We start from the raw sequence: 13781 nt of genomic DNA on the forward strand, positions 1-13781 counted from the left end.
AGTAGTTGCAAATCTGAGGATGAGCAATCTATGCATAGTACACCCAAAAGTAACACCAAGCGCACCAGAAGTCAAATGAACACATGTACATAGGTTCACTTAGGTAAGGTGATGAAAAGCAAGTGTCTTATTTACATTATGCACCAAAATAGTATTCCTTCGTGTTACGAAACACTGTAAGCCGATGGCTGGTCAGGTAACAGAGGGGGTGTACCCAGACTACTAAGGTGGGTGAGATGAGAAAACTCCAGAAAGAATGTTTCTCAGCAGATAATTTTGTCTGCTGAGTGTTATTTCAAAGTTCCGATCACTGGGCTGGATTTTTAGGAATGACAGGTAGGTTGGTAGTGGGACCTGTCATTCCACCCCCCTCCAGTCCACACTTTGGGTATGTTCCGGCAGCGACTCAGCTGCAGAGAGGCTCCTCGTCAAGGAGGCTTATGAAGTCAGCTCCAGCAGCAGACCTTTGGCAGAGCTTGGCTGGAGTGCCAAACAGAGAGGTCATATTTTTGGACCCTTTTCCTGAATGATTCTACTGGCTTTTGGATTGCTGGTATTCTAGGTGAGGTAACCTATTCTATGTTTAGTTAGAGCCTAGCCGGGCAGGTATTTATTTTTGTATTATTTCCTTTTGTTGCTGCACTACCTTTTTGAGTGAAAATAAACTCTACCTTTTTTTGGACTAAAGAAACTGGACTTTTGTGTCTATACCCCCCACCTAGCAACCCCAGACCCTGACAACACTGGAGTGACATGGTATTACTGATTCATGACAAGGTACTGGAGTGACATGTTATTATTGCTCCGTGACAAGGTACTGGAGTGACATGGTATTACTGATTCATGACAAGGTACTGGAGTGTCATGGTATTATTGCTTTGTGACAAGGTACTGGAGTGACATGGTATTATTGCTTTGTGACAAGGTACTGGAGTGACATGGTATTACTGATTGGTGACAAGGTACTGGAGTGACATTGTATTATTGCTCCGTGACAAGGTACTGGAGTGACATGGTATTATTGCTCCGTGACAAGGTACTGGAGTGACATGGTATTACTGATTCGTGACAAGGTACTGGAGTGACACGGTATTATTGCTCCGTGACAAGGTACTGGAGTGACACGGTATTATTGCTCTGTGACAAGGTACTGGAGTGACATGGTATTATTGCTCTGTGACAAGGTACTGGAGTGACATGGTATTACTGATTCTTGACAAGGTACTGGAGTGACACGGTATTATTGCTCCGTGACAAGATACTGGAGTGACATGGTATTACTGATTTTTGACAAGATACTGGAGTGACATGGTATTACTGATTTTTGACAAGGTACTGGAGTGACATGGTATTACTGATCCGTGACAAGGTACTGGAGTGACATGGTATTACTGATCAATGACAAGGCACTGGTGTGACATGGTTTTGGTGCTCCATGTGATGGTACTGGAGCGATGATGTTATAGTACTCCATGGTGAGAGCTGCAGTCCTACTAAAGCATTATAAGACAAAGTAGATGAAAAAAAAAAATCACACAATTTTGCTTGTCTTCATAATGTTAGCCTGCCCATTCACATAAAATAATCGCATTAACCAGCAGTAGGGATCGGCAATGGTCCTTGTTAACTGCACAGGGTGTGAAGGCATCAAGGATGATTACTAGAGATGAGAGGGCAGTATTTGATCGAGTAGGTATACGATAGAATACTGCGGTATTTGAAATACTCATACTGGATCGAATACCACTCGATATTCGCAGTATAAATTCGACTCTGAACCAGCGTTGATTGGCCGAATGCTATAGCATTCGGCCAATCAACGCTGGTTCTGCAGGAGGGATGCTGGGGATTGCTACTCAAAGGTAAAATACTATCCTGCGGGTCTATCATTCTCCCTGCGCCATGTATTGCTCTGTACGGTTCTTTATTCTGTATGTGGGCCCGGACTCCTTCCGCTTTGCTTTTACTCGCCCTAGATAGTTCCCGGTGCTGACTGCCCAAGTCACGCACTCTCCTTCGCTCCTCAACACTCTACTTCTGCTACTCGTAGACTTGGTGACTCCCATTTGTCGGATTTTGGTTTCCCTGAAACGAGCATTTTATTCCCATAGACTATAATGGGATTCAATATTCGATTGAGTAGTCGAATATTGAATCTCGAGCACTTCACTACTCACTTATCTCTAATGATGATTACCAACCCACCAATTGAGGATCTGTGGTCTAGTCATTAAAATCCAACTAGGCCTTAGGAAAACCTTTCATGGCTCCAGGTTTAGCCATGGCTTGGCTTGGATCTTTGACTAGTTTTTCAGTTATACTCTGGGCACTTCTTGAATATATGCTTTGTTTTAGCATAGACTCTCAGAGGCCTGTATTTAGCAGGTTGATATGTTTACGCCTATATATATAGTTAAATAGATTATTGTGAACATCTATTGTAAATCTCCATTAGGTTTATTTCTTCAACCTTTCATTCAGTTTTGAAAGACACGTGGCAACCTTAAAATCACCATTGCTACTTGAAAAGAAACCTAAGCATTTCTGCATTTGAGCGTCTTATAAATAGAATACAAAGCAAACTTCACTAGTATTATACAGTAATACTCAAAAGCATTTATTACACCCACAAACAAGCAGTTACAAAGGCATATAAACCTAAACACATCAGGACTGTCCAACTCGAGTTAATAAAAAAATCTGCATGTTATTGCTACATAATTGTGTTATTTCATGCAGAATAGCTCCACCCCATTGACAGAAATGTGACCACATGGATAAGTTTCAGCTATATCACAGTCTGAGCCCCCACAATGCACTTCTCTCTACGTAAGATAAAAATAAATAAATAAATAAAAATCATGGAATTTAACATTATTACTGCATATGTCATAAAAAAGACTTGACCACTATAGAGAGTCTGACACCAGAAGTAGCAGGTCAGCCTGCAGGTAGGTTAGGGTCACCTGAATAAAATAGTGCTTTTTGATCTTGTGAATTAGTGCCTCCATTGTCAAGATATCGCTGTTTTTATCAATATGCAAATGAGCTATTAGGAATAATGAGGGTGTTGCCATTGCTCCAAAAAGGTAAGCAGCAACGCCCTTGTCGCTCCAAAGAGCATATTGTCAAAAACAGCAATGGTGGCAACAATTCAAAAAAGGGAAAACTCTGTTTTATTCATGTGACCCTAACCAGTCTGTCTGTGGTGTTCTGTTGATGTAACACAAAGAATTTCCACATAGTGGGACTATTAAAGGATTATCTTATCTTATCTTATATGCTAGGTTCTGGAGACAGACTCCCTTTAAGTTACCAATTGTTGTATTTTTTGGATAACATTAATGCACGGATATGCAATGAATTTCTTGCATAAAATTTGCCAGTGATACTTATTTTAATGCCTTTCTACCTTTTACCGAGAAAGTGTGAAGAAGATTGTAACGAAGACTGATTAGAGAGCGGGACATTTTCTCTTCTTTATGGTCATTATTTGGCTCAGTAAGCAGCACGGTGTAAAACTGAAAAGATCCAGAGGTCTGACACAGCCACTTGTCTGCAGTAAAGGAGGTAGCGTGTGCTGCTTGGTTGCTTACAGCCGAGCTGTAGTCCATCAGGCGAGCGAATGAACCATGCTGCCAAAACAATAATGTCTCATACAACTACTCCATTTCTTTCTCTGTGACTAGAGATGACAGGGAAATCTCTCCAAAGTTTACAGACACAGAAAATACTTTCATAGGGATGTAATTCTGCAAATAATAAATGTTCTTGTCTCTTTCTATTGACAGTAATGAAAATGTCCAGGAAAGCATGCTATAGGCAGTAGGTTTTCTATATGAATTGCCCATGGTTATTGCATATTTGACAGGCTTACTCAATCATTGCATTAATATGCTGATTGTCTGTCTGTTCACATGTTGTTTGAGGACAAAATCAGAAGCCTGATTGACCCAATTTTAAGACAATCAGATCCACCACAATTTATTAACAGATTACTATTGCAAATTCTATTAACAAGACAAACAGAAATAAAATAAAAATGATTTGGGACACTGACTTAGCCCATCAAATAACTAAAGAGCTTTATGTCTATACATTCTATACATATAGAAATATTGGGAAAGCTGGATTTTAACCAGCTTAATGTATTTCTAAGGGATATATTGGTCCAGAGCTTTCTCATTGCCACTTGTTCCTCTGCCCCTGTTGAAATAAATGTTCTGGTTTATGGGCTCATCAGGCAGCATAGCTATACAGTTACATTAGACCTGTGACTAACTAAGCCAATGATGGTTCAGCAATCCATATTGGTTTTAGTCTGTCTAGAAATTTCACTCGTAAGTCTTTACTGCATATTTACTGCAATAATGATTTGGTTATAACCCCGCATTATGCAGTAAAGACTTGTGGGAAAGTCTGTACAATGATCCTTAGGGTCCCCAGCCACCATTTAATGCTCCTTAGTGCCTCTATGCAATGTATAATACTTTTTATTGCCCCCACCCACTGTATAGTGCATCTTAATACCAGAACACACTGTATAATGCTCCTTAGTGCCCCCACCCACAATATAAAGCTCCATGGTGACCCCCCACCCACAGTATAAAGCTCTATAGTGACCCCATTCACAGTATAATGCTCCCTGGTGTCTCCATGCACAGTATAAAGCTCCTTAGTGCCTCCGCCCATGGTAAAATTCTTCTTAATGCCTTAGCCCACCGTATAATGCTCCTTAATGCCCTCATCCATCGCATAATGCTCCAATAGAACAGTATTATGCCACATTAATATTTTTTCCCAATTTTTCTTGTATGTGTTATAGTCAGAGACATCTTTTTATCTCAAAAATACCGTAAACACTGGACATGTTGAACTGCTTTTACTTGATGGCAGACCCCGACCAATGGACCTTTAGTAAAAGTTGAGCACCCCTGGTCTAAACTGCTCAGGCAGTGAAAAAATCATTCTGGGATGAGGTATTGGAGATCACTAACACTGCCTAGGCATCTAGTAAAACAATATATGGGACACTTAGTCTTTTCCTTTCAAAAGGCAGAAGGAGAAACAGAAAATGTTTTCTATGAAAAAAAATCCTCCAAGAAGCACTTTAGTACATAATTGCTGCATCTGCTGGAAGCTCTATGGTAACACAGAGTGTAATGTTCATGTGTGATAAAATAACACCTATATTTCAAGGAAACAGCTGTACTCACTCAGACCGTAAATACATTATTTCTTAAAGGTTTGTAAGACTGAATGTGTGAAGAATAGAAATCTGCAGTTAATGGGAAATAAAACCCCACTGCCATGCCTGACTTACTGTTATACATAGCAGAGTTAAAAAGGACCATTTTGCTGGTAAAGCACTTTTTATGTCTAGTGGATTTTTAATTCAAAAATTTGTAAATACCTGTCCAGTATGGCAAAGTTTGTATATTGCAGAAGGGAAATTATAAACTGTGCTGGAATCAGTAGAATAGCTCCTATTAAACGATGCAAAGAGCTGGAGTTGGCAGAGGCTTTAAAAGGTCCTCTTTAACCCTTTCCTGAGCATCTGTCATGGCTACCAGGTCAAACATAGCTGAGGCGGCTTTGACCTGGCAGCACCACCATTTTGGGGTGGATCGAAGGACTCAAGAATGTGATCCGAGGTCAGTGATCCAATACTATCACTGTTGGAAGCCATTTGAAGGCTCCCACTCTTTTCATTAGATAGATTATATTATAGGCTGCGCTATAGATATTTCGCAGTGCATTACAATGCATTACCAATGTAGTGTATTAAATTAGTGATCGGACCTTCTGGAGCTCAAGATCCAAAGAAAAAAAAAGTAAATAACACTGTAGTGAGAGAAAAAAAAATCAAAAGAGCCAAAATGTTTTGCCTCCCATACAAATTTGGATAAAAAGAAAATCAAGACATTTCCCAAAATGGTATAAATAAAAAGTACAACTGGCCCTACACCAGGTGTAGGGAACGTACGGCTCTCCAGCTGTTGCAAGACTACAACTCCCAGCATGCATACTTGCTCTGCTGTTCTTGGAACTCCTATGGAAGCGAATGGAGCATGCTGGGAGTTGTAGTTTCACAGCAGCTGGAGAGCCAAAGATTCCCTACCCCTGCCCTACACAAAAGAAGCCTTATGCATCTCTGTGCAAGGAAATATAAAAAGTTACAGGTGACAGCATATGGTGACATGGATTTTGGATTTTTATAAGGGGTTAAAAAAAAAAAAATGCACAAAATTTAGTTTTGCCATAATCGTACTATGCTTCAGAATACAGATGACATATTATTTTGGCTACACAGTGAACTCTCCCCAGTATATCATATGTAATATTAAATGGTACCATAAGGGTCCATTCACACGAAGTAAACTATTTTGCTCATTTTGGCAAAATACACGTGTAAAAATAAGAGTCCCATTGACATTTTACATGTGTATTTTGATGTGTTTTTTTTACACGTGTAAAAAAATGTCATTACAGTCAATAGGAGTCTTATTTTTACACGTGTATTTTGTCAACATGAGTGCGCGTTTACTCCGTGTGAATGGACCCTTACTAAGTGCAATTGTTTCAGCAAAAATTATGATGTCAATAGGTTCCTTTTTCCACTAGCAGAAAAAGGAACCCATTGAAGTCAATGGGAGGCTTTTTTCCCACGTGGATTCTGACACGGATTCAGCATCAAAATCAGCGCCAAAAAACTCTGTGTGAATGGACCCCAAGCCATTACCACTAGCTTTGGGACAGGATTCCAAAGCTTCGAACTAAACTAACTTATCTGCCTCAACTCTCAGGATCCCACAAGGCATATAAACACTCCTATTTTTAGTGAGTATCCAGAACTCAGAATGATGGAGAACCTCATGCCGCAGTGTGCACAGGCTGTATCACAGGATGAGCGTAAAACACAACCCAAAGAACAAACTATAGGTGCAATAAAGTTCCGCCTGTGGAGTCATCATTGCACCGCTTCTCTTCTCAAACACGGTAGAATAAGTGATGACGACGCAGTAGCGATTTTTAAAATGACAGCAGCAGAATATACTAATACAGCTTTTAGGGTGCATTCACACTACGGATACGCTGACTGATTCTGAACGTTAAAACACGTTCAGAATCTGCGCGTATAAAGCAGATCCCATTCATTTCAATGGGAGCCGGCATACGAGCGCTCCCCATGGAAATGAATGGGCTGCGTTTTTCTCTACGAGTGCTCCCATTGAAGTGAATTGGAAGCGCTTGCGCGTACGGGTCGCCGAGTGAAGGGGCCCGGCGCTCGGCTCATTCCGAGCCGTACATGCGAGCGCTTCCCATTCACTTCAATGGGAGCGCTCGTAGAGAAAAAAGCAGCCTATTCATTTCAATGGGGAGCGCTCGTATGCCGGCTCCCATTGAAATGAATGGGATCTGCTTTATACGCGCTGATTCTGAACGTGTTTTAACGTTCGGAATCAGGCAGCGTATCCATAGTGTGAATGCACCCTTACAGTGCAAATATATAAATCATCAGAAACACATTTCCTTCAGTCACACCTAACTGGTAATGAAAAAGAACTGCATAGAAACTAGTACCATTTTTACTCTGAAATAATTTCCAAAAACGTCCACCAAGATGAGTAGTGAAGATGTAATTGTAATATAATGGTATTAAGATATAACAATTATGTAGATTGTGCAATACTCTACAAAATAAGACTCTTATTTTTTTTCTGGCCTCCATAAATCTTCTACTTAATATCTAGTTTAGTCATTCTGGCTCTACAAGACTGCAGGTCTCATATTTCAGATTTCAACTGTGGTTAGCAAAACTGTTGAGCACTACATGAAGGATCCTCAATTAATGCCAACTAAAGATAAATCAGTAGATATTTTTTTGATCCCGGCACATTAGTTTAGCTTTAATATGTTGCAACACGCTCTACTAATGCAGTTATTTATTCTTAGGATATAATCAGTTCTTGCTCAGACATACACATTTGTTGTTACTGAGGTCACACAAGGTAACTGATAACAGCTCCGTACAAGAATTACCTGCACAGGTTCTATTCTGTACATAGAATCCTGGACCGCAGCTGTCTACACAGCGGCCGGCACGATTCACTTGGAACGGATCCTTGCATGTTGTACATTCACTATCTGAAGGTCCACGACACTCTGAGCATGATTCATGGCAAACTAAAAGACAAAAAACAAGAAGTTGAAATCCATTTATAGAGACTTTAGTATAAATCAATGGACAGTTAAAAGTTGTAGAAGTGTAAGATCTTTCTCAGACCTCTACTATATTAACAAAATGCAATTACCCAAAATATTCTTGACATTTGTATAGTCCCAATGTCATGGTAGATAATTCTCATAACAGGGATACAATAAGAGTGGGTATCCTACAGCGGCAGTCCATATGAGTAAAATGAGGCCATAAATTCTCTCCATTTTGCAACTAGATGGTTCGAACCTGTGCAGGGAATCAACACCTAAACAGGCATGAGGGGGGCAATTTTATACTTTGCCAAGTGACCTCTTTTCTTCTACATACACTATTTGGACATAGTTGGGAACATGAATTTGAAATTACAAGTACCAACTAGGGCTAAAACAAAAACATAATCTCTGCCGTACTATTGATTTTCAATTGTTATATCCTAAATTATTGTAACTTAATCCTAATATTCAAACTCCAAGTCATCTTCACATGGAATATAGTTTTTTAGATGTTCTGCTTCAAATAGATTCAAAATACTAAATTAATAACCCCCCCCCTTCTTACTATCCAAGGACTTAAGCCGGGTTCACACAGGGTTTTTTTAATCGGATTTTGAGGCGGAGGCCGCCTCAGAATCCAGTCCAAAAAACGGCTAACCGAGACTAGATGCCAATGCAGTGCATACAGTGCACTGGCATACAATCGCGCCATTCCACTCCAGATCAGGCCCAAATGAATGGGCCTAGTCGGGAGGGAGTGTCGTGCCGCGGACATCAGCGGCTGAATCAGCCTGAAGAAAGGGCATGTTCTTTTTTCCGCAAACTGGAACAAACCACTCATGGAAAAAGGAACCCATTGAATTAAATGGGAGACAGTTTTTTCGCCGGATTCCATGTCAAAATCCAGCCCAAAAAAACCCAGTGTGAACCCAGCCTAAGAGGACTTACCTGCAAAGTGGATGGGAAACTAGCTAATCCCATCCACACATTGCAGAAAAATCGCAGCATGTCAATTATACGTATGGAAATGCTGAGGTTTTCCGTATAGCTATAACAGAAGCAGAAAGCCAGCAGAGGAAAACTGTGGACTTTCTGTGAAAAATGGTGTAGACAAAATGGTGATGCGTTTCTGCCGCAGTCTTTTCCGCAGTGTTTTTCTTTGCTGTGGCTTGCTACTTGGAACCTTAGCCAAATATCTGCTCTGCCTTTGTTGCCAATATGCTTAAGACACTTTGCTATTCAGAACATAAACCTTTTCATTAACCCGGGATTTGTAACCAGTTCTCGTGTCTATAATTGTAAATGAGATAAATATATTTCACTAGTTTATCCTTGTATGACCCTGTTTCAATTTTATATACAGGACATGCATACTCTTGTCATGACCCTGATGAGTAACACAAGATGGCATGTTTAAGAGGAATCAGATTGTTAAGAATTTTACACATGTATGACATAATGTAACAATTAAATACTTTGGATCAAAATTCTTAAAGAAGACCTTTCACCATCTCCAACTCTTTGCATCTTTCTGTAGCTCCACTGATTCAAGCACAATTGGAATTGTTTTCTCTAGTCCCCACCATTCTAGGTAATCAAGTCAAGTCAATTATCACCCAATATGCTAATTAGGCTCTCTACTATCAGGTACATAGAATACCTGTTGCAGCCCAGAACCAACCACCTGACAGTGGAGAGTCTAGATAGCATACTGATTTTTCAGGAATGGAGGGGAAAAAATTCCACTGTGCCAGAATCAGTGGAGCGAGGATAGAGATGGTAGAGATGATGAGGGTCTTCTTTAAAGAGGACCTTTCATCAGATTGTGACAGGCAGTTCCATATACTATATCACTCACTATAGTGAATTCAGCGCACTATCGGCTTTCCCGTTCTGTGCCCCGGGTAAAGAGCTTTCAGTCCCGGTACCATAGCTCTTTACAGTCAGAAGGTCGTTCCTGACAGTTAGTCAGGAACGTCCTTCTCCACAGCAGCGCCTATCGTGCTGTACAGTGTGAGCGGGGAGGAATGCTCCCTCCCTCTGCTCACAGTGCTCGTCTATAGACGAGTATTATCAGGAGGGGAGGGGGCGTTAGGCGCTGCTGTGGAGAAGGATGTTCCTGACAGACAGCACACTGTCGGCTTTCCAGCAGTATATAGAACTGCCTGTGCCCAATCTGATGGAAGGTCCTCTTTAAACAGATGATACCCTTCTTTCACATTCCTAAGGCAAAGTTAAAATAAATTTTTCATAATACTTAGACATCTTTGCTATATTTTATATGCCAATGTGCTCTACCCTCTGCAAGCATGGACTGACTCCAGATTTGCTTTTGACCACAAAATATAATGGATTCTTCAACTATGAATGATGCCTTCCCATGAGGAAAATTTATTTTGATGTAGGCTAAAGATTAAAGGGGCACTATCATTGGGAAAAGTCATTTTGAACTAAACAAATAGAAAGGCTATTCCACACCTACCTTTTGTATGTAAATTGCCAAAGTAGTTTTTAAATGAGCCTGTTTTTATACATATGCTTGCGTTGTAGAAGCATGCGGCTTCTACAACGACTACTGCGCATGCGCCCAGGTCATTTCTTTTTTTATCAAAGTCCATTCGCGAGCACCGGAGGAGGACGGGACCAGAGGACATCGGAGGAAGAAGAGGCGTGGATGAAGATGAAGACACACCCTGAATGCCCGCCCAGTGTGTACGTTCGGTAAGTAGAGCACATTCTTTTTTAGGTTATTATTTTAAAATGGGGGGGTAGTTTAATATAACTTTTACGGTGCCTGAATAGCCTTTTTAAAGGCTACTCACGCATACGTGGGGCTCTATCAGCATGATTTTGCTGATAGAGCCCCTTTAAATATGGGGTTAGTGGGCTTAAAAAAACCTGAAGGAGTAAATCTTGGAGATGTATACATTTTTTAATTAATATTTATGGTTACATGGTCACAAAAGTTTTCCTTTTACTATTTACGTTATTTTATTTTCTAATATCTAATGGATTATTGTCATACCTTAAAAGTGGTTGTCTAAGATATACCGTTTTTTCACATGGAGGCCAAGGGAGGTGAAAATTAAAAAAAAAAAGCATCATAATCACCTGCCCCCAGCTCTCTGGTGTCCCCTGCCGATGTCCGGTCCAGTGGTGCCCTGATGCTTCTTCCGGCAGACGTCACTCACATACATCACCTGTGTCCTGTTTTAGGCCACTGAAGCTGCTGATTGGTGGTGACATGCAGTGAGGACTTCTGCTGGAAAAAGACCCCGGAAGCAGCAGGACTGGACCGCAGTGGGAGACACTGGAGCCCGGTTTCTGTATGTCCTGGACAACCTCTAGTTTTTTTTTCTCATGACAACTACATGGATATTTGCAAGTCCCATTCAAACAAATGGGACCATAACAAAAATATATCTGTGGGATATGAATATGCCTTTATAATGTCAGTATACTGCATTATATTATTACTTTAGGGTAGTGAAATTCTCTAATTTCCTAATTTTCAGAATATAAATGAAAGTGATCTATCAAACCATTAATAATGTAACATTTTCTTATGAAATCTGCTCAGTGACACCATGTATTGTATAGACCATAAGGATCACTGCAAACAAAGATTACTTGGAATGTAGAAATAAATCAGGATGATTTGGGCTATTTTTTCTATCGTTATTGATCTAGCTGACAAGATGACCCACACTCAACTTAAAGAACACCAAGTACAATACAGTACGCTATGAGGCAGTAGTCAGAGGTCTTTTGGTAAGGATTGTTAGAAATGAATTATGGGCACTGTGAAATGTGGAGCTTTCTCCGCAAGTTCTATATTATGCAATCAGAGCAGCCAGGCTGAACTAAAGCAAATTGAATTCATTCCCATGAGAACCAATGAAGAAAATTTCCCAGAATCTTACTGTAACAGGAACATTTACCTACATAAATATATATAGTCATAAAGATTCAGTAACTCAAGTGGATTGTCCGTGTAACAAGAACAGGTTGCTTTCCTGTTATTAAAACGTAATACGTATACAACCTGCGAGGGGTGTACCAGTTCCAATAGCTAAAAAAATCACAATAAACCATGTCGAACAACAATGGGGCCAATTGATCATGGCTATTGTGCCAGAATTCTAGTGTATTCAGTATGTGACATTTTGATAACTTTGTTGTAAAACCACACTAGGAGAAAAAAAAACAAGTCAGAAAAGCGTCTTCAATAAATATCCTGAAGATAAATCGGCTCAAATGTCTAACCATTTTCCATCTACCTCACATACACCAATATACATAAGGCAGAAATGTTACGGTGGTGACTGGTAGTGTCATTTCCACATAAGAGACACGTAAGCCAATTACATAAAGGCATGACCTCATAATCTTAAATTGCCAATGTCCTTTCTCCAAGAGGTTAGCTTTTAATAAAGCATAATGAATTCCAAGCTATAATCCCATGAGTTCCCGGAAATCCAATGAAGGATGAAAGTAAATCAATAGCTATCTAGTAATTATTGGAAAACACAAATGTTAGGATTAGAGATGAGCGAACACTAAAATGTTCGAGGTTCGAAATTCGATTCGAACAGCCGCTCACTGTTCGAGTGTTCGAATGGGTTTCGAACCCCATTATAGTCTATGGGGAACATAAACTCGTTAAGGGGGAAACCCAAATTCGTGTCTGGAGGGTCACCAAGTCCACTATGACACCCCAGGAAATGATACCAACACCCTGGAATGACACTGGGACAGCAGGGGAAGCATGTCTGGGGGCATAAAAGTCACTTTATTTCATGGAAATCCCTGTCAGTTTGCGATTTTCGCAAGCTAACTTTTCCCCATAGAAATGCATTGGCCAGTGCTGATTGGCCAGAGTACGGAACTCGACCAATCAGCGCTGGCTCTGCTGGAGGAGGCGGAGTCTAAGATAGCTCCACACCAGTCTCCATTCAGGTCCGACCTTAGACTCCGCCTCCTCCGGCAGAGCCAGCGCTGATTGGCCGAAGGCTGGCCAATGCATTCCTATGCGAATGCAGACTTAGCAGTGCTGAGTCAGTTTTGCTCAACTACACATCTGATGCACACTCGGCACTGCTACATCAGATGTAGCAATCTGATGTAGCAGAGCCGAGGGTGCACTAGAACCCCTGTGCAAACTCAGTTCACGCTAATAGAATGCATTGGCCAGCGCTGATTGGCCAATGCATTCTATTAGCCCGATGAAGTAGAGCTGAATGTGTGTGCTAAGCACACTCATTCAGCACTGCTTCATCACGCCAATACAATGCATTAGCCAGTGCTGATTGGCCAGAGTACGGAATTCGGCCAATCAGCGCTGGCCAATGCATTCTATTAGCCCGATGAAGTAGAGCTGAATGTGTGTGCTAAGCACACACATTCAGCACTGCTTCATCACGCCAATACAATGCATTAGCCAGTGCTGATTGGCCAGAGTACGGAATTCGGCCAATCAGCGCTGGCTCTGCTGGAGGAGGCGGAGTCTAAGATCGCTCCACACCAGTCTCCATTCAGGTCCGACCTTAGACTCCGCCTCCTCCGGC

The 13781-nt window shown here is 40.9% G+C and overlaps 1 protein-coding gene across 2 annotated transcripts in view; it reads right to left on the reverse strand.

Annotated features, from left to right (window-relative positions):
- The window catches only part of FRAS1 (Fraser extracellular matrix complex subunit 1), a 368631-nt gene that overhangs the window by 169314 nt on the left and 185536 nt on the right, over positions 1-13781 (reverse strand). For both annotated transcript variants that reach the window (XM_075284507.1, XM_075284497.1), the window contains exon 15: positions 8044-8187. In XM_075284507.1, the coding sequence (XP_075140608.1) occupies positions 8044-8187 (144 nt within the window). The remainder of the gene's footprint in view (positions 1-8043; positions 8188-13781) is intronic.

Source organism: Leptodactylus fuscus, chromosome 1 (genome assembly GCF_031893055.1).
Source record: "Leptodactylus fuscus isolate aLepFus1 chromosome 1, aLepFus1.hap2, whole genome shotgun sequence".
NCBI lineage: Eukaryota > Metazoa > Chordata > Amphibia > Anura > Leptodactylidae > Leptodactylus > Leptodactylus fuscus.